This window comes from Ambystoma mexicanum, chromosome 4q, assembly GCF_040938575.1.
Source record: "Ambystoma mexicanum isolate Mex_15411 chromosome 4q, UKY_AmexF1_1, whole genome shotgun sequence".
NCBI classification, from domain to species: Eukaryota; Metazoa; Chordata; class Amphibia; order Caudata; family Ambystomatidae; genus Ambystoma; species Ambystoma mexicanum.
The window spans coordinates 24870040-24889509 of record NC_090928.1 but is presented as its reverse complement, the minus strand read 5'-3'; the positions used below and the strand labels follow the sequence as shown (position 1 = coordinate 24889509).

Genomic DNA, 19470 nt, shown 5'->3' with positions numbered 1-19470 from the left:
CTACTACAAGGTCGAGTTCAAAGGCAAATTTCATGGCCGAAGGCACTGGCACAGAAGGGTACAAGCGTGCCAACCAATTGTAGAAGGCCACATAACGAAGGGCCATAGAGGTTAAGAACCACTAGTATTATGTGTACTTAATAACTGTTGAAGATAACTTGCACTAGGAGTGGGCATAAGTTGTCTACCTGACTGCACAGACCCAATCACAACCCGTCCTATATAGAAAGTATACTTAGATGTTTCCCTTGAGCCAACCACATTCCCAGGTAGGTTTTTCTTACATTTACCACATAATATGACGTCACGGATTATGAGTTTTTTCTATATAAGAATGCTTTTTTATAAAATGCATTGAGGCTATGCTGTGTGACGTCCGTTGATGTCTGTTGTAACTCCCTGTTTTAGACAATTGAAAATAAAACAGTTGAGAGAGACATTTTGCCAACTTCCTGAGTCAGTCTTTGTTAGGAAAGATTTCATTTTATATGTAATTTTCCCTCCAGTTGTACACCCCCAAACTTTTTGCTGCTGTTTTAAACCATAGCCTTCTGCTGCACTCCTCTGGGCTTTTGCTCACTTTTTATGGGGAAACTGACATGCCCTTAAGACAGTCAGTACTGGGAGACTTTGTTTCCCTCAGTCCTTTTCCAATGTTGCAACTTTTCTGCAACATGTAACAAGTGCACGATGTACCTTACAGTGCAGTGCACTTGGGTCTCATAGTCATTTCCAAAGACCCTAGATACTCTCGTAGGACTTTTTAGAGATATGCAGATGTGTCATGGACAGTGATGGTGGCATCTTATCTTTTCATGTAATTTTAACCCTTTCCTGCCATTTTAACCGCGCTTACCGCGTTCGGCATGAATAGGTGGCCTGGCTCCAAAATGGCCATGCCACAAGGTTCTTTGTCCTGTCCTTTGGCCATCTTGCCCCTTGGCCTTCCCCAGGTCGAGCCGACCCGGGTCAGTCCTTATTTGGTCATGCAGTTTCCCGCAAAACGCCAATCTTTCTTGGGCTTCTGCATGCCTTGTGCGTGTGCCTCCAGGATGTGGGTTGGGGTGCCTGTCCCCAATACACATCCTGGGTGCCAGAGAGTCTGGAGTGCTGTGAATGCCTGGGACCACTGTGGTCCGTGGTTGGTCCACGTAGGGAGTGTGTGTTTGTGAGCAGATCTCCCATTGGGTCTTCTGAGTTTTTGTGCGAAGGGACCCATACCATGCTGATCTCTGGAGTTCTCACTGAACGAATGATAGGATCCAAGTATCCTGAAACTAAGAAGCTGAGTCGAGGAACCGCTGGGGAACTGCTGGAAGGTTTGGCACCCTGAGCCCGCTGTCATCCAGTGGGACCCCTCTGCATCTGGCCATCCTAGAAGGTCTGCCAAGACGGTTCGACCCATTAGAATAGTGGGACCAACTATTCTCGGCACCTTCAACAAAACCTGCAAGTAAGCCTTCTCGGAAGTGTCCCTGGGCCAACCAGTCGGCTGACTAGCTTACGCAGGACCTTTGCTCTGTCTCCACCGCCGTTTCGCGGAGGCCCTCAAAACTTGGTATACTGCAAGCTCTGTGTCCCCGGCAACCTCACACCGAACTTCGAACACGTGGCATTCCCAGGTCTGAAGTGACACGAGTGCGCCAGGACCGGAGTAAATGTGGTTACCATGTTGCTCAGCCGCGGTAACGATCTTCGCAGGTGCGCTGCATTTGTGACCCTCTTGCCCTTGAAGCCTGCTGCAGTGAAACTGGCCTGATCCATCCATCAGGAGTGGAGAAATCGCCGCTGTCCCGTTTGGGAATCATCGCTGTATCTTCGGAACTGAAAGCCGCAGAGACGTCCTTTTTGTCGCATTTGTACCTGCAACCGAAGTGGACCCGACTGGTGAAGTTTGGTCCGGAGTGCACCTCGGGCCGGTGAGTAACCTTAACCGGTGGCCCCTAGCACCTCCATCCATTTTTACGCATGAGTGCCCCTGGGGGTCCCTCTCCTTTCCACTGCTAGTGCGAACTAGCGAACTATTCCCGAACCCTGGAATCACCTCTGCCTTCAAGTGGAGGCCCTCCTCGAATAGTGGGAATCTATTCTTCATCACCTCACCCACCTTCCTGAGCTGCTAGAGACCCCTGAAGAGACCCCGTTTTGCCCATTGGAACAACTGCGTGCATCTCCACTGCATGTACTATTGAGCATAAGGCTCCTTTCTTCTTAGGGTTTGGACTGCCTCTTAGTTAGGTGTGTGTTTGATGTTGAAGGGGACCAAAGACTATTTGCACTGCCTATTCTCCTTCCCTTCTAGGTTGTGGACATATTCTGTGCTGTTAACCCTTTAGACCCCAATGGTCTTGTATATATTTTGTATTGATTGTGTTGTGCTGGTTTGATAGTATTGATGTGATTCTTTTACCGTGTGTTGAGTTACAAAGGCCTTGTAATAAATGTGTTTATATTTTTTATATATACACCTGTCTGGGAGTTATTTGTAAGTGTCCTTGTTCTGTGTGCTCATTGAGGTCCTTCAGTCACCCTCACCCCTCCTGAGACATAGGACCTCATTACACGGATGGCGGTAAGGATTTACCGGTACCGGTAAAATACCGGTACCGGTAAATCCTTACCGTCTTACTACGAGGTCCCTTTGCGGGTTGGGGGATTTAACGCCTGCTTTTTGCAGGTGTTAAAAACCAACCCGCAAAGGGACCCAGGGAGCTAATTACGGTACCGCAATTTGCGGTACCGTAATTAGCGCCTTCCCCATTCCCAGTGAGCCCTATGGGGCAAGAATGGGAATGGGGAAGGGCAATGGAGGAAGGGGGAATTACCGCCCCGCCAACCTTGGAATGGGACGGTAATTCCCTTTTCCGCCAAGGCGGTGCTGGTATTTTACCGGCATGAACCATGGCGCTAATAGCGCCATGGTTCTCCGCCATCCGTGTAATGAGGCCCTTAGTCTTGACCGCCTGCCATTGCTACCTTGATTGGTCTGGCTTATCCAGAGGTTACCCTGTTCCAAGAAACTAGGCTGGCCTTCTGAACATCTGCTCACCAGGTCAGAGTTCAGAAATCGATCTTAACAGTCTTTTTATTTGGTGTAAGAGTTATTCTGCATCCCCTCCATTGTATGATGTATTAACTCAAATAAAGGACCATAAGGGCTCACTATGTTATTGAATTTTGTATGGCACATTGTCTACCATAAAAAAACAGTGTCTATGTGCGTCTGTTGGTGTAAAGGGGCAGGTAGACGACAAGAAAGTACCTTATGCTCAATGTGCCATAAATCAATATGCATGCAGCAATGATATCCATTGGGTTAATGTGCCTACTGCTCAGATCTATGTTTAAACTGCTGGCAACAGGTTCCAATCCCCTCAAGTTTAATTCTTCCGAGTTCAGGTGTGAGTGATGTCACTTCTATGTCTATGTCTATGTGCTTATAACGCGCCGTAAGCCTGCAGGCATCAGGGCGCGGGGAGCGCAGGGAGGTACCATATACAGTTGAAATCTCACAATGGTTAACAGTGTCTACTCTACTCTGGGGTGAGCAATGAGATATGTCAAAGCTATTGAAATAAGAACGTTTTCAAAGCCTTCCTTTGATATCATGTGCAAATTAACGGGCCCAGTATGTCTGCTGCTGTTGCTCTTCGAACATCCTCAACCCGCATGCCACAGCTATGAAAACTAGGAAAGTGTAACATGACAGTGCACAAGTTGGGGGCAGACTCCTGGGGTCCCAGCAGACCAGCAAAGCGGAGGAGCTGTTCACTGCCACAACTATTCGCAGCTCCCACAAACACTGATAGGAGGAAACAAGGGACGTGGAGACAAAAGGAACAGCACTGCTCGCATCATCAGAGCACTGGTGCGGGGATTGGATGAATGCATTGCATGAAACGAGGGACATGAAGATGAACGCACCACGCCATTTGCAGCTTCACAGCCCCCACTCAGGGATTGTACGAATACAATGCAGGAGTCTCGCGCGAGGAGAAAAAGCAAAAAAGGCGAAAAGTGTCACTCAACACGGAAAACTTCCACAGAAGTGGGAAAACGAATCCACCGATGTACTTTTTTTTTATTTTGAGGATTTGATGTACACAGTTTTTATTATGTTTAGCTATATTTGTGCGAAACGTACTTTTAAGGGACTTCATTTCCCGAAATAAAGTGTGTTGAATGGATAAATGAATTCCGCCCACCCCCATTCATGACATGAAACATGTCTTCATCTACTTGTTTTTGAATCTTTTGCTTGAACACATGAAACTAGTCACGGTGGTGGACCTATGTCTGGGCAGGTTAAAAACAGCAGTTCTCCAGAACACTGCGGAAAGAAAGAAGGAATTCCTATCACACCTGTGAGCATTTGGATGGTAATCCGTCGATCCTATATGATAAGGCCGGAGGCGAAGGCTAACCTTTGTAGAAATCGAGTCATATTTGTATTTAATCTTACGAGTTTTTAGCAGCAGGTTGCATGTGTGATCAATGCAAAAAGAGACTGTTTTCCAAACACTGGCAAAATATTGTTAACCACATCTAAATTGCAAATGTCTTCTGTACGCGTTTTTGTCTGGCATTCTGTTCTTTTTGGACTACTATTTTTAACTTTTGAGCCATTGATATTCCAAAATGGATAAATTGTACCATCATGACCGGAATTAATATTTCAATGTATGTAAAATACGGAAACCATTTCACGTTGTTGAAAAAAATATGAAACCATGATAAAGTCCATGTTTGCTGAAGATGCGCCAAAGTAAACATCGCCAGTATATACAGGAAGGCTTCCATACAAACTATTATTTTTTTAACAAAAACACAAAGTGCTGAGCCTCCCACCCAACGTACAGCTCAAAAGAGACTTTCCAATGAATACGAGCACTGACCTCGCCCTCATTCCACGACACTTTCATCGCGGTTCGAATTACACGCTAACTCCTTCGGTACTACGTTTCAATGCACCAGGAATGCTCCCCTTTCCGACAGAACGAGAGGAAAACAAGCAAGCACACAAAGCTCATATTAAAAAAAAACTTCCGTGGCTAAGAATATATTTTAAAACCTTACTTCCAGAAAGGGGGCTCTCCGCAGCCATGTGCAATCTAATTCCAAGTTTTCCGGGGCGGTGTGGCAGAGAGACGCGCACCTCACGGTTTCTCCTAATTTGTACCTGTGTTGTACTTCCTGGCTGGGCGAAAAGAACTAACGCGTTTTTTGGGCTGGGAAAATGACGTTTGAAAACTTTGGGTTAGTGGGTGTACACCACCTACTGGATATGATTGTTATCTTACATATTTATGTGTAGCCACGCTCCCTCGTCCTAAAATCTTCACTCTGTGTGCAATGTTACTTTTAGCATATTTTTTTTTACTCTTGGCTAGCCGAAATCACATTTTATTTTTCAGCTTCTTTCAACTTTTATGTAACCCAGACTTGCGATGTTTAATCGATTTCTTCGCATTGATGGTAACGCTTTTATGCTGAAAACTATCGTCAGCGTGCAACTATTGAGATACTTTTTTGCACTCATGCGTGTAATGGTTGTCGGACACCCTTTTTTCGATTAAACACTTTTTTGGGTTTCGTAAAGTATGTCGAGTATATTAGTAACTTCCTTTATCACACGGAATTCATGATTGATCTCCTCTACGCCAATCAGGAGGCTTGGCATCCTGTCAATAACTACAGATACTGGCTGCATTCCAGGCATCCTGACTCCAGAAGCAGCCAGGGGAAAAACCGAAAGCATGTCTCTTCAGCAATGCAATTAAAAATCCCAGCAAGATGTCATTTAAAATGAAACTCCAACCTAACTTTTCACAAAAAAAGTGGAAGATGAAACATGGAAAAGTGCTTTCACTTTTGCAAAAAAATTAGCGTTTACTTTAACATCGCACATAATACCATCTCATGTTAAAATTGTTCATCAACTAAAATGCTTGCATTATAAAGACAACCTTGTTATTTCAATACTACAAAATGAAACCACATTTAAATTACCACTTTTGTGAGCTGTATTCATTATTAAACAAGTTTGACTTCACCACCACAACTCCAACATCTTTATTGCTACTAGCATTATGCGTTGATAGCCTTATATATAGTCCTTGTGATGCGTTAATATTGCTCGGGATAATGCCCCTTTATCAGCCTATGACCCTCGGCTTTGCCTCAGGTCATAACTTGGGAGCAGGTCATTATCCCCACGATAATTACCCTTCCGTCAGTCTATAAAGCTATATTTTTGGGTGGAAAAGGTGATATGAAAGAGTCCAGTCAAATGCAGAGGCGGTTTTAGCAGTCAGATAAGGGCCAAATGCCCACAGTGCCCCACTCTCCCCCAGCCCATGATGCATCTGTCATGTGCAAGACAAACAGCCATGGCTGCACATGGCCTCCTTTTAACGTAACTCAGCAGCAGACCGCTTACCATTGGAAATGATTAGTTATGGGACCAGGGCAGTGACTATTGCTGCTGTGCCTTTTTCTTGTCTTGGAAATGTATACGTTTTTAATAAGCTATTTAAGCGTAATTATGAATTATGGGTATACAGAACAATCTGAATGCTTTATGAAACAATGATCTTGTCATGCATTTAGTTCCACTTTGTGTCTGTAGAAGATTTGTTTTAGGTTGCTTTTAATGTGCATGCCGGAACGTGCAGGCTTTCATTCAGGATGGGGAAAATAAAGCTGCAATGATATAGGTAATTTTCCAAGTTCTGCTGAGTGGGATTTATTGCCACTTTTTACACCCTACAGGATTTTGTATGTTTTGGCAGGTAAAGTTGGAGAGTACATGCACCTGCTCGTCCGACCCCCCCACCCCCAAACTGCTTGGTTTTCTGCCAGGATGCACTTTTATGCTGGCAGAATCGATTCCGTTGGCATCCGCCTGGCTTGTACAACTCGAAAAACATTCAGATTCCATAGTAATCCATAATAGATGTCTCCCCAATCATTGATTGTGAGGGGCATTTACACTTTTCCAGACACGTAGTGTTAAAGTGTAGCGGAAAGGCGATGTTATCTGTGTTTGTGGCATGTTGCGGAAACACCTAACATTGCACAGAGGGGATCTTTTTCACAAAAGGGCAAATGGAAGTGAATAATTTCATGCAATTTAGCATTCAAAACAAAATGACCCCCATACTCGTTTTGAGCAAAATGTTACCACAACAATGCATACATTGTCATGTGACTTGTGTACTTTTAAAATCATCTTCATTAAACTGAGTACTATTTTAGGTCTTCCAAACCAATCATTAAAAGGAACACACTACCAATTTGATCTGGGAAAATAGTTGGTGATAGCTGCCAAAATGATGTGGTGATTTACTTTTCTGTCGATATTATTCCAAAACAGCCTGACTCACGGTTTAGTGTTACCCCATATATAAGAACAGTGATTGTTCATATTCACCATTTTAAGTAGCAGATGTTGTTTCCAGATGTTTATGCCTACCTGTGGATATATGGTTATATTTCCATTTGCTGTTGGTGTTAAACCCTGGCGCTCTTTTCTACACTCCATAACTCCATAGCACATGCAACTGAATTAAATAGCTGCTGCAAAAACAATATACAAAATAAACTTTTGTGCTTCAGAATGTTATTTCTTAAGCCACCAATTGTCCCATTCCATGCTGCAGTATCCTGTGGGCTAAAGGAGAGACGGTTTTCCTCAACAAGATGCAAGGACCCCAAGGCCCTCCTCTGTGACATTTTGGGAGTAGCCAGTGTTCAAGGAGGCATTTTAAGAGCACTGAAGCTGAGATGAAATAAGGACTGGGGGGGTTGGAGGGGCTTTGTTGCTCAGCCCTCAGGGATAAGAGGAGGTGTAGAGGTGGAGCCAAATTCCTCGACCGGAAGTCTCACCCATATTTTGCCTATATGTTGGAAACCGGAAGTTGCGACATTCACAGCGCCAATAATGGTACCTATCCCACAAAGAATTCTCGAAACAAGGCATCCATTGAGAAAGCCCTATATGATGTAAACACAGAGAAATTACAGTCTCTTAAAGGAGGTTCCTGAAAAAGTGTGAAGCAGTGAAGGCAAGAGACTGGTGACGTTGCATGAGGCAGAGGTGATGCACCAAGAAGAGATGTAAAGGAAGAAAGTATATAAAACTTATACAATCTAATGACGAAATAAAGAATTGAGTAACATTTCATGTACGAAATGAAGATTGCAAGTGTGAAGAAGCACTGCAGAAAATGCAAGCCGTTTTATAATTGTACAGATGCTGAAACGCAAGTAGACTAAGTAACCATGAAGGTTGGCTATACGTAGTGAAAAGACTGCAGGCGGTGCTGCCATTATGTATATGTATATCGAATCTGGATGTTCCATGTCGCATTTTAGCAAACTAGGACCTCAGTTGCAAAAAGGCTGAATGTGTGGCGCAGTAGAGAAAGACAGCTGACGATGAAGGAAGATTCAAGAAGGTTGTCTGGCCCAGTGTCAAGGGTTGGGGCAGTCAAGAAACTGGCAATCTATTCGAGAAGATACAATGAACGTGAGAAGCGAGACAAGCTCCTGTTGAAGTGCAATGGAAAAACACAATGAGTGCCAAGTTTTACTCATTTAATAGTATTAAAGGTGAAGAAGCTAAAAATACGGTCTCCTGTCACATGGGGTAGATGGAAATAGACTTTGGGAGACTGAAGATAAGAACGTGCTAACACTCCCTCCAATTCTCAGGCGCAGTGATACTTTACAAGGCCGAGTTCAAAGACAATTCGAATGGCAGACAGCAGGAGTGATGATGGATGATGGGCTAATTGGGTGGGGAGGCATGGTCAAAGTCTACCCACAAACACCTGGGGTACCAGCTTGCGTGCTGCTAGTGAGTGGAATATTCCAGGAGGGTACAAGCGTGCCAACCAATTATGGAGGGCCATGTAGCAAAGAGCCATATAGTTTGAAAGCCAATGAAATGTTGTGTATTTTATGACACTGAAGATGACATGCACTAGGGGTGGGCATAGTTGTCCACCTGACTTGAAAGACCCAATCACAATCCTATCCCCCATAGAAAATATACCTAGATGTTCCCCGTAGACCAACCACAGTCCAACTTAGGTTTTCTTACTTTGTGACGTAGTGTGACGTCAATGATGACAAGTTTTTACTATAAATATTTTTTTTTCATGTAACACAGTGAGAGAAATACTGTGAGACGTCCGTTGATGTCCATTGTACTCCCTGTTTTAGACAATTGCAAATAAACAGCTACGTTTTGCCAACTTCCTGAGTCGGTCTTATTATTGGTGTAAGAGTAAATTCTGCATCCCCATCCATCCCATGTAGTATTACCTCGCTTAAAGGGCCTACTGGTTCAGAGGCATCCTCCTCAATCCTCCCCAGCCATACCAAAAAGACTTTGTAGGGGTGTGTAGGAGTGATCGGAAACGGGTATGGTGGTAAGAGGAAACAGATGGAAGGTGGCTGGGGGCAAAGGTGAAGGGGGAGTGGATGAGATTAAAAGGAGAGAGCAGATCGTGAGGGAAGATTGGTAGATATTGCAATACTTTTTCTTGCTTCTCTTTTGCTATGTGTTTTTACTGTTTTTATAGCACAACTAATGCCTAATGTTTGAATAAAAGGTGCATAACCTTTATTCTTAGGTCATGATTAATTTGGATTCATCTCCCATGCTCTTGTTCAGGGGTCTGTTGTGTACAGTTTTCATTTTTCATACTGTGGCAAATAAAGTTTTTGTTAAGGGGAGAGTGGGAGGACAGTTAAGAAAATAGTAAATGGAAAGTGAGTGGACTGGGGGGCTTATAGAAGGAGAAGAGAGAGCGGATGTGAGAGGGAAAGGAGAGCTTTCCTGAGATCGTATCTTAACTAAATCTAACAGTAGTATTACTGGTCCTGTGAGAATTCTAAGGCACAGCAAGAGGCTTATTATGCATATCTCTTTATTTTTGACAGCAGCAGGAATATTTTATCTGAAAAAGAAAAATATTCTGCACACAATCCTTTGCCTTATTACACCTCTCTTTAGTGTCCACCATTGTCCCACAGGAAGTCCTTTTTTCTTGCTGCTCTCGTAGACATCTTAAATGCGTATGTATCCTTTACGGTGGTTTAAGCGAGCACCGGCAGGCATAAGCCGGCCCACCATCACTAAGGCCCAGGAACCAAGGCCAGCACCTGTCCCTAGCCTGTCCACTGGCCTGTCCACGGCTGTCTGCTAGAAATTGCAGACTCCCCACAACCTAACCGTGCCCTAGAAACAACATGCTGCTTTTAATAAGTGAATCAACTCCATCCTAGTTCCCGATGGCACAGTGAGGCTCCCTAACACCGGCCACTAGTCACTTTCTGTGCCCTGCTGAGACACGTCACTTCGGAGAGTCAGCAGACGTTGGCCTATCCCCTGTGTAATTCTGTCGCCTCCTCGAGGCTCTCTTAGCACACTAACAGGAAACTTTGCACAGCCCATTTCGTTTGACAACTGTCTCCAATGACATTGTGTGCGAGACATCAAGCGAACAGCTTCAGCCATTCATATCCTTTGACAATCATTGCAAATCTAGCCAGATTGTGCTTAGTTGTATACACTCAAGTCAAAAAGTTGTTATTACAATATATATGTAACAATATTACAAGACTGCTTGCTGCCCTAAACTATCATGAATATTTCAAACGCCTAACATTACGTAACATCATCCTGCCGTGCATCCATATCTGTCCTCCATTACCTTACGTTAACATTGCTTGTCGATATTCATGTTGAAATCCCCAATACTTAGTATTATGCAGGCTTATTATTGCATTACCGCTTTGCATTACAACTACCTTGACATCCATTACTATATTGTCTGATCAATGTTTCCCAATGCCTAGGACTGCTTGTTGAATTTCCCAACACGTATTTCCCAGATACTGCTGTATCCGCTCGTTAAATCATCATATTGGGTGCAATCGCTATATTTGAATTCTGAATTAGCCTACGGTGCACAATCGTTGTATTTACACTTTGAATTAGCCTGGAGTGTATAATTGCTGCATCTGTACTCTGAACTAGCCCACTGCACATAACTGCAATACTCACTCTTTTGATTTAGCCTACCATGCTACAACCTGAACCAGCCTACTTGCACTAGCCTATTTCTATGCCCACTGTCTGAAATTGCCTATTTGAACCAGCCTATTCTCATTGTGTCTGAACTAGCCTACTTTCTTGCCTTCCTGTCTAAACTAGCCCAGTGCCATGCCACACTTACCAGTATACCTTTACTGTGCCTAAGCACTGCCACCACCTATTGGTCTAACCCACCTTGTTGATACATTGCCACCTACAGTTACCCCTTTCACTGCTGCTAGCCTAGACAGCGTATACTATGTATCTGCCATCCTTCTATACTGTCCTGCTGAGGACCATCCTTAACTTAATCTGCACTCAGAATCCCACCATGACACCCACATCTCCTACTGCAGTGTCAACTCCCTATATCGCGACACTTTACAACAACCCTCCCTGCCAGTTCAATCTAGATGCCAGACCATGTAGCCTACATCAGAGAAACCTTAAACTCTGTGCCAGGCTCTCTAAAATATTTGAACCTTCAGCCAAATCTTCATGCCATCTCAGAACAAGCAGGACCAGAAACTTGGGCCTACACTCCAAAACCAATAACTCCCTCCACAAAACCACCACCTCCCCCCAAGCCCACATCTTTGAATAATAGTCGGACCACTCAGGACATCAACACCCCTCCTAAGTACCTTCATAACACCCAGTCTCTACCTACCAATACTACTCAGCCTAGCATCAGAGGCGCCTTAATAAATGCACGCGCTATAGTAGCCCATGCCACCGAAATAGCCGACCCACTTCAGTTAGGAAAAATGGACTTCCTCGCCATCACTGAATCCTGGCTTCACTCAGCAGCAGGTCCGGCGATCATGCTAGCGATTCCAGAGGACTACACACTCCTTAGAATAGATCGAACTAAATTCTGAGGCGGAGGCCTCGCCATAATCGCCAAAAACAGCCTAGCTTTGAGACTTGTCACACCACAAAATCTTGATTCCTGCGAATCCCTCACAGCCAAACTACCCATTACCGACACCAAACCCTGACCATCTACCTCATATACAGATCCCCTGGACCCTTAGGATCCTTCGAAGAAGATTATCCACCATCTTATCTGACATCCTCAAAAACTCTTCACAATGCTTTCTCCTAGGTGACTTTAACCTAGGGTTTAACGACCCTCTAGACCACAATGCCACGCTAATCAACGACTCCCTTGCTGAACTCGGGTTCACACAAAAAGTGACTCTTCTGACCCACATTAAAGGAAGGACTCTCGATTGGATAGCAGAGTACAATTGTCAGACTTCCATCACATCCATAACGCCACAACTCTAGTCCGATCACCACCTCAAAACCTTCACCTTAGAGGCTACACCTCCCCTACTTTCTGATAATAGCATAGCTCCTGCCATCCCCACCAGAAATAAAAGAAATATTACAGCTGATAAACTCACTCCCCTTATCCTGCCCACTCTGAACTCGCTCCCCAACCATACTGATCCCTTCACTTTGGTAGATGAGTAGAATAAAATAATGATCTCTTCTTTAGACATCATAGCACCGCTAAAACTTAGAAAGAGCAAACCTAAAAAGCATGTGAATACTTGGTTCTCTTCCCACCTGAAATCACTCAGACTAGAAAAAACGCAAAAGTGAACACATATGGAGACAAGATCTGTCTGCCACTAACAAAAATAACCTCAGTAAACTAGCCACGCTTTACAAAAAATAAATTATTCTTGCCAAACAATCCTCCTTCAATGCGCGTATTACACAAGCCATCTCAAGTACTAAAGAATTGTTCACAATCCTTAAAGAGATGGAAACTCCTATCCAGGTCCGACACCTGTCTAAAGGACAAAATATGCTGCACTATCATCCAGAATCCCTTGTCTAATAAGGTAGCGACCCTCCAAGCCAAGATCGCAAATAAAAAAGAAACTCTCCTCCTTGCCCCTAAGACCAGCAAACCCTCTCTGCCACCACCCCCTTGCATTCCGCACCCCCTCAATAACCTCTTCCCTGCTTCAACTTTACCAAAGTATCCATCCTAGAGGTCGAAAAAGTAATTCTCACCCTCAAACCCTCAAACTGTCAAGGCGGCCCTTGTCCAGCCCAAATCATAAAGGACGCTGTGCGTGATCTCTCCCCATTCATCTCCAAACTTATCAACGCCTCCTTCTCTTCCAGCATCATACCTAATAATCTGAAACAATCTTTGGTCCTCCCACTACTTAAAAAACAAACTCTAGACCCTTCCACACCCACCAATTACCGACCATCACCACAGTCCCTTTCCTTCTTAAAATTCTAGACAAGATAGCCTACCTTCAAATCTAACAATATCTGGAACGCAACCATCTATTAGGAGTACGACAGTCAGGCTTCAGACCCCAACACGGGACTGAAACTGCACTGACTGACTTAAAGGCACAAATCAACGCCCTCAGAGACAGTGGAAAGGCAGCACTATTGCTCCTACTTGACCTCTCAGCGGCGTTCAACCTAGTAGACCACAAAATCCTATGCAACCACCTGGATTCTGCCGCCCACTTCTCACAAGAAGCCATAGGTTGGATCCAATCCTTCCTTGACAACAGGACAATGTGTGTCTTTTCTCCTACAGTGGCCGCCGACCCCATTCCCATCACCCGCGGAGTGCCACAGGGTTCTTGTGTGTCCCCTACCCTGTACAACATTTTCACAAAGCCCCTTTTTGACGATCTAGACGGTCTGGGTATCACCTACACAAACTATGCTGATGATACCCAGATCCTCATCCCGTTGACGGGAGACTACAACAAGGATTTGGCCTTTGTGAATAGAGGGTGCCTCATCATCCAGGCATGGATGGCCTTTCCCGGTCTATGCCTGAATGATGACAAAACGGAACGCCTTATCCTCGGTACCTCTGCCAACCTGAACAAGATTGGCCACAACTACCCAATTTCAGAATAGATGACAACAACATTACAGTAGCCAAAGAAGTCAAAACCATTGGCTTCTACCTACACTCCACCCTAACCTTTAAAAAACAAGTCAACGCCATGGCCTCATCCACTGCTTATACCTGCAAGCTAATCAGAGCAGCTAAGCCCTTCCTCTCCTCCAACAACTGCATCACCTTAGCTAGAGCCCTTATCTTGTCTAAACTGGACTATTGTAATGCCCTTTATTTAGGGAGTAATAAATATATTACTAACAAAATCCAGATTCTACAAAATAATGCTGTGAGAGCAGCCCTAAGTATTCCTAAGAAAGCCCACATCTCCGACATCAGAAGAAACAATAACTGGCTCACCACGAAAGACAAAATCCTTCTAAAAGCAGCCTCTCTGACCCACAAATGTCTCCACAATGCTGCCCCACAATACCTCATAGCTAGATTCACGAGTCAGTCTTCCAACCGCACCACGAGAATGGCCAATGCGAATCTCCTAACTGTGCCTAGGTTTAAACGCACTAAGACTGGTGGAAGCAGCTTCCCGGTCAAAGCCGGCCAATATTGGAACTCCCTCCCACCACCCCTGATGGAAGATTTACCCTATCTTCGCTTTAGGTCCAACCTCATCAACTGCATTAAGGAAAATGACCAGTGACCTCCCCATCACACATACTATGCAATTCTGCATTGACCGTACATATTGTTTAGATTGTGTATTTTGTCTATATTGTGTAAATTGTTTGCCCTGTGTCTCATCTTGTATAAACTACCTTTACCTACAACCTATTGCATAATGTCTGGACCTGCTCAGCAATGCATTACAAATATCAAACAAACAAACTAACATAACTACTTCACCACTGCAATATACTGTCACCGATGACCATACATTTGCTAACTCTTTTCTTGCAACATATGCACTGTATCCCCCTCTGCATGTCATTACTATCTACCTGTTCTTTACATTGTATTTTGTATTTGCATTTTGTAACTCTGTAAGCTGAAAATATCCTTGTCCCTGCGCCCTGATACCCTCGGGTCTGATGCGCATTATAAATAATAAAACAAACAAACAAACATAAGACTGTATCTTTGCTTTCATTTATGGTCATGATTATGCTTATATGATATTGTATATGTTTCCTTTGCATTGCACCAAAGCATTTCATTTTCCCATACGTTGCTTCTGCGCAGGCTTATGCGACTCACAGTGCACTCGATGGTCGTGTTTATTCTTTCTGGGGGCTGCACCTTTTCAGGTCTCACAGTAGCAATGTCCTGGCTCTTGGTGGCAGTGCGTTTTGAGTGACTGGGAAGGCATGCTTTTTCTAGCCTCGCAGTAGGCCATACTTCCAGGTCTGCACACCCCGCTCACCCCTTTCATGGTGTTGGATACTTTGTTTCATGTTCTAATACCTAACACGTGTTTCAGCATTCAGCCTTTTTCAAACCGTACTCATCCTTGATCTCAGTAATTAAGTAATTCTATGTACATTGGTAACATGTATCGTGTATGAATAGTAGACAGAGAATTAGGGGTTGGCAAAAGGTAGTATTTGAGGGAAAACAAAACAAAATAGGACAAATCACAGATTTCATTAGTCATATTTGACACTTCCTTGCATATTTAATCTTCACAGTTACCAACACATCATTTTCATTATTTATGTTGTGTCTTACTTACCCAGCTCACTCTACTTGGGTATTATACGAGTGTCATGGATTTTGGAGTGTTCCTTGGTTAGTTCCTTGTTACTACAATGGAAACAGTTTAAACTATGATTAGAATGTGGTTTTCTACCATCTTATCATAACATTTGTCCAACGTTAGATAAATTCATCTCCCATAAATTAAATCACATCCCTCTGTGTTCATTTATTAGCTGGATCATAATTACATGTCGCGTTTGGTTACCTTATCCAAAAATTCTCATTGCTTTCTTTAGTCCCGCCCCACCTATTTCTACAATTTTCATGGTATGAGTTGTCACTCCTTCGACATGCGCAGAGATTAGGCAGATTAATTAGTCATAACAAGTTGTCCAATGTTGGATAACAGAACAATTCTATATTTCTCTCAATAATAATAATAATAATAATAATTTAGCATTTATCGACACGGAAGGATGAACGGGTGAGTTTGGCCTTGCCAGGATTCAAACCTACGTGAGCAGGCTCTGCACAGATGTCAAAGCAAGCGCTCGCTGTGCTATCGGACCTTCATATTGAATCATGTCAAAGGGTCTTAGGCCCCACCCACACCTGTTTCAAAAGCCTTTGTGATATGAGTTGTTACTCCTTACACATTCCAATGGTTTAGACAAATAAATTAGTCAAAAGGTAACTACAGTCATTAGATGGATGAGCATTACAGAGCTATGATGACTTGCCCTAAATATCGGAGTTTAATCCTCTTGAGATTGCGTCCTGTGCTTAAGACGCTGTTGCCATTTTGGAAATCTTTATATACTAAAGCGTGTGCTGCCACCATGCCTCCTCCGCATTACGCGCTGCATCACCTGTGGCATTGAAAATTCTAGCACTGCCTTGTACTACCAACACAGAAACATGCGCATGGAAATGTTGCAAGCAAGTGTAGAGGAGGTCCCAAGTACAGTCTGCACTCTAACCGTCCATTTTGAAGTACCAGGAACGTTCATGCCGAAATATGTGACGTATGATGAACAAATAAACCAGCAGAGAGCCGCAGTGGGGCTCTGTCCAGTACCTATCAGAAGAGCAGCACCTATTGAAATACCTATACCTAAGAACCCATGGACAGTAAGGTACCCATTGAGAAAATCATATCTAGAAATGAAACAAAACGAAGATCGTCTGAAAACAATCCCAGAAGAAACCAAAAAGGGCTTAATGGAAGACGAATTGTGACGACACGAGAACCCAGACTGACTCACATATAGAAGAGATGACAACCAGAGAATGACGTAAAGAGACGAAACGCCATGAACAGGGGATATTGTGGACCTAAAGTGAAAGGACGATGTCAAATGTAAGAAGCTTAACCTGTAAGCATGACGAAGATGTTCAACCAGTTTACGCATTTACATATGCTTGGAACCGCAAGAAAGCTAAGAAAATCGTGCGGCTTGCTATGCTTAGTAGAAGACAGATTGCGGCAAGCGCCACCTATACATATCTACCTCAAAAGAAGTACGTTATATAAGTATACTTCCACTATGCATAAGAAGCAGAATCAACCAAAGGTTGCTAGAGGCCACACGAGGAGAGCTTCATATTTAGCAAATCGAGAATAAGCAGCAGAAACGAAACTCAGCAAAGGCAAATCGTGCCAAAGAAGCCAAGGTTGGATCAGTTAAAATAGATGAACAGTAGCTACAATTAATTGAAGCATATAACAGAATATCCTGCTCAGAAAGGTCAAGATAAGAAACTGAAGGCAGGTGGTGGGTGAAACAAAAATCAGATCCACAAATTACATGAAAAAGAGGCAAATTCACAGTGTCTGAATCACGTGACCAGCCGAGCGAGGAGAAGTGAGACTTTCACACCTACGCATGGCAGTGGGCCAGGAGAAGATATCAGAACTTTTCCAGACAGGAGAAGCAGTCTCGAGGCCAACCACAGTGAAATTATTGACACATGGCCACTAAAGTGATGATTGATTGTAACAATAATTGGCGGAAGACCGGGGGAACTAGGGGGCAACCTGCACCTGGCCGACCATTCTGCGTGCTGATAAGCAAAGTGGAAAAGTATGAGTGGGGTTGGTGCCAACCCAATCATAATGGACCAAGTAATCTAGGGTCCTATAGTTAGTAGAACCAATGAGACGTCATACTTTTAGTGACGTCTACAGTAGCCATTTTGAAGGAGGAGCTTAGATGCCCCACCTGACAGTGTTTATCCAATCCCCTTACTCTGTTACCATATACAGATATAGTACCTATATTAAAGTTACCTTTCTAGAACCAATAGAATTGCATGCCAACGTTTAAGCGTTAAACGCCAGTGATGACGAGTTTTTAGTATAAACAATGTGTTTTTTATGAAGTTCGTTGGAGTTGTGAAGCGAGAGAGAAGATCATGCATCCGCTGATATTCATGAGACTCCCCGTTTTTTGTACTTGGCATTAAACGGACTCCCTTTGCCAAACCGTTGAGTTGTCATTATTGATTTGGTGTTGGAGGATTAATCTGCACCCCCATCCATCTCACGGGTGCTGCTATCTTATCTTAAAGTACTATTGGGCAAACCCCAGCTCTATGGGCCTTTTGGGGGTCCCGGTGTACACTTGGTAGCAGAGATTGGAGGGTTTATCGATTATCGATTAGATAAGACACCCATTGACCGTCGACATAAAGTAACTCTAGGTCCTCGGCAATATCACAAGTCCTTTGCCATCTGGCTGAGTAGTACGTGAAGCTCCCCGTAGACAGTGGTTAGAGTACAAAGCAGAACCTGCAGGTAGAGGCCTGAAGGGACCTGTGTTTCCCCATGTAACCCCTTCCCACTCCTACGGGCAGCTGAGCGGGTGAACACAGGAGAGGCAGTGACGAAGGCAGTGATCCCGAGCATCCAAAGAGGAGACATGCGAACTGTGAGTGAAAAAGACTAAATGCTTTGGCAAAAAGTGCATGCCTTAGAACAAGTAAGGGAAAGGTAACGGAGGGAGGCGGGAAATCAAAATATAGTCAGAAGTCGAGTAGAATATGGAAATAGTGACTCTTGACTAAGTAGCAAAAGAGGATACCGGGAAGGATACCCGAGAAGAGAGTGGATACCGGGGAGGACACCCGAGAACAGAGAGGATACGCCTAATTCCTACGCTTTAATATAGCGGCTAGAAGAAACTTGCATCCATAGTCCTGAATACAATAAGAACAAATAGGTCACCACAGCGGTTAAAGAGGCTTGTGAAAGGGATGAGTTTACACTCCATGTCGGGGTAACATTAGGGGCAGAGGTCTGTGTAATCAGCTGGAGTTTGTCTAGTCTGTTAACGTCTGTCTTATATGTTGTTTGTTGTGACGTCATAGGATGACATTTTTCCTTTGAGGAACTAGCATAAAAATTACGCGATTAAGTAAGTAAGACATTGTAGAGTACGAATTGATGTTTGTTGATTAAAAGAAAAGAAGATATAACATTTTTGTGGAAAAAACGGGATTGGAGCTTGTGACGATTGGTGCTCGCTCATATTGCTGAAGTTGTTTGAAGAAACGAAAGACATTAACAAGTGTTCTATAAAGAGAAAGTGAACAGATTTAAGAATGGAAAACATGACTCCATTAGTACACCTGTGCAAACAGTTGCCAAAACATGCACCTAAACTGAAAAAGTACAGTGCAGAATGGGTTAAAGGAACCACGAACAAGATGTTTATGCCATGGCCCTAGGGTGGATCGTTATCTAAAACGGTCCTACAGCACATGACGACATATTTGCACGCTACATACATGGGCAAAAGGTTAGACAAAT

At 43.7% G+C, this 19470-nt stretch overlaps 1 protein-coding gene across 5 annotated transcripts in view; it reads right to left on the bottom strand.

The window, feature by feature from the left end:
* EDARADD (EDAR associated via death domain) overlaps positions 1-19470 on the bottom strand; it is a 1165333-nt gene that overhangs the window by 969812 nt on the left and 176051 nt on the right. For 2 of the 5 annotated variants that reach the window (XM_069607375.1, XM_069607372.1), the window contains exon 2: positions 15694-15764. Coding sequence is in view for 1 of the 5 variants with exons in the window: in XM_069607374.1 (XP_069463475.1) it covers positions 5077-5104 (28 nt within the window). In the remaining 4 variants the exon portion in view is untranslated. Of the gene's footprint in view, positions 1-5076; positions 5214-15218; positions 15495-15693; positions 15765-19470 lie in introns of those variants that run through there. The other 3 variants (XM_069607376.1, XM_069607374.1, XM_069607373.1) reach the window with 3 other exon arrangements.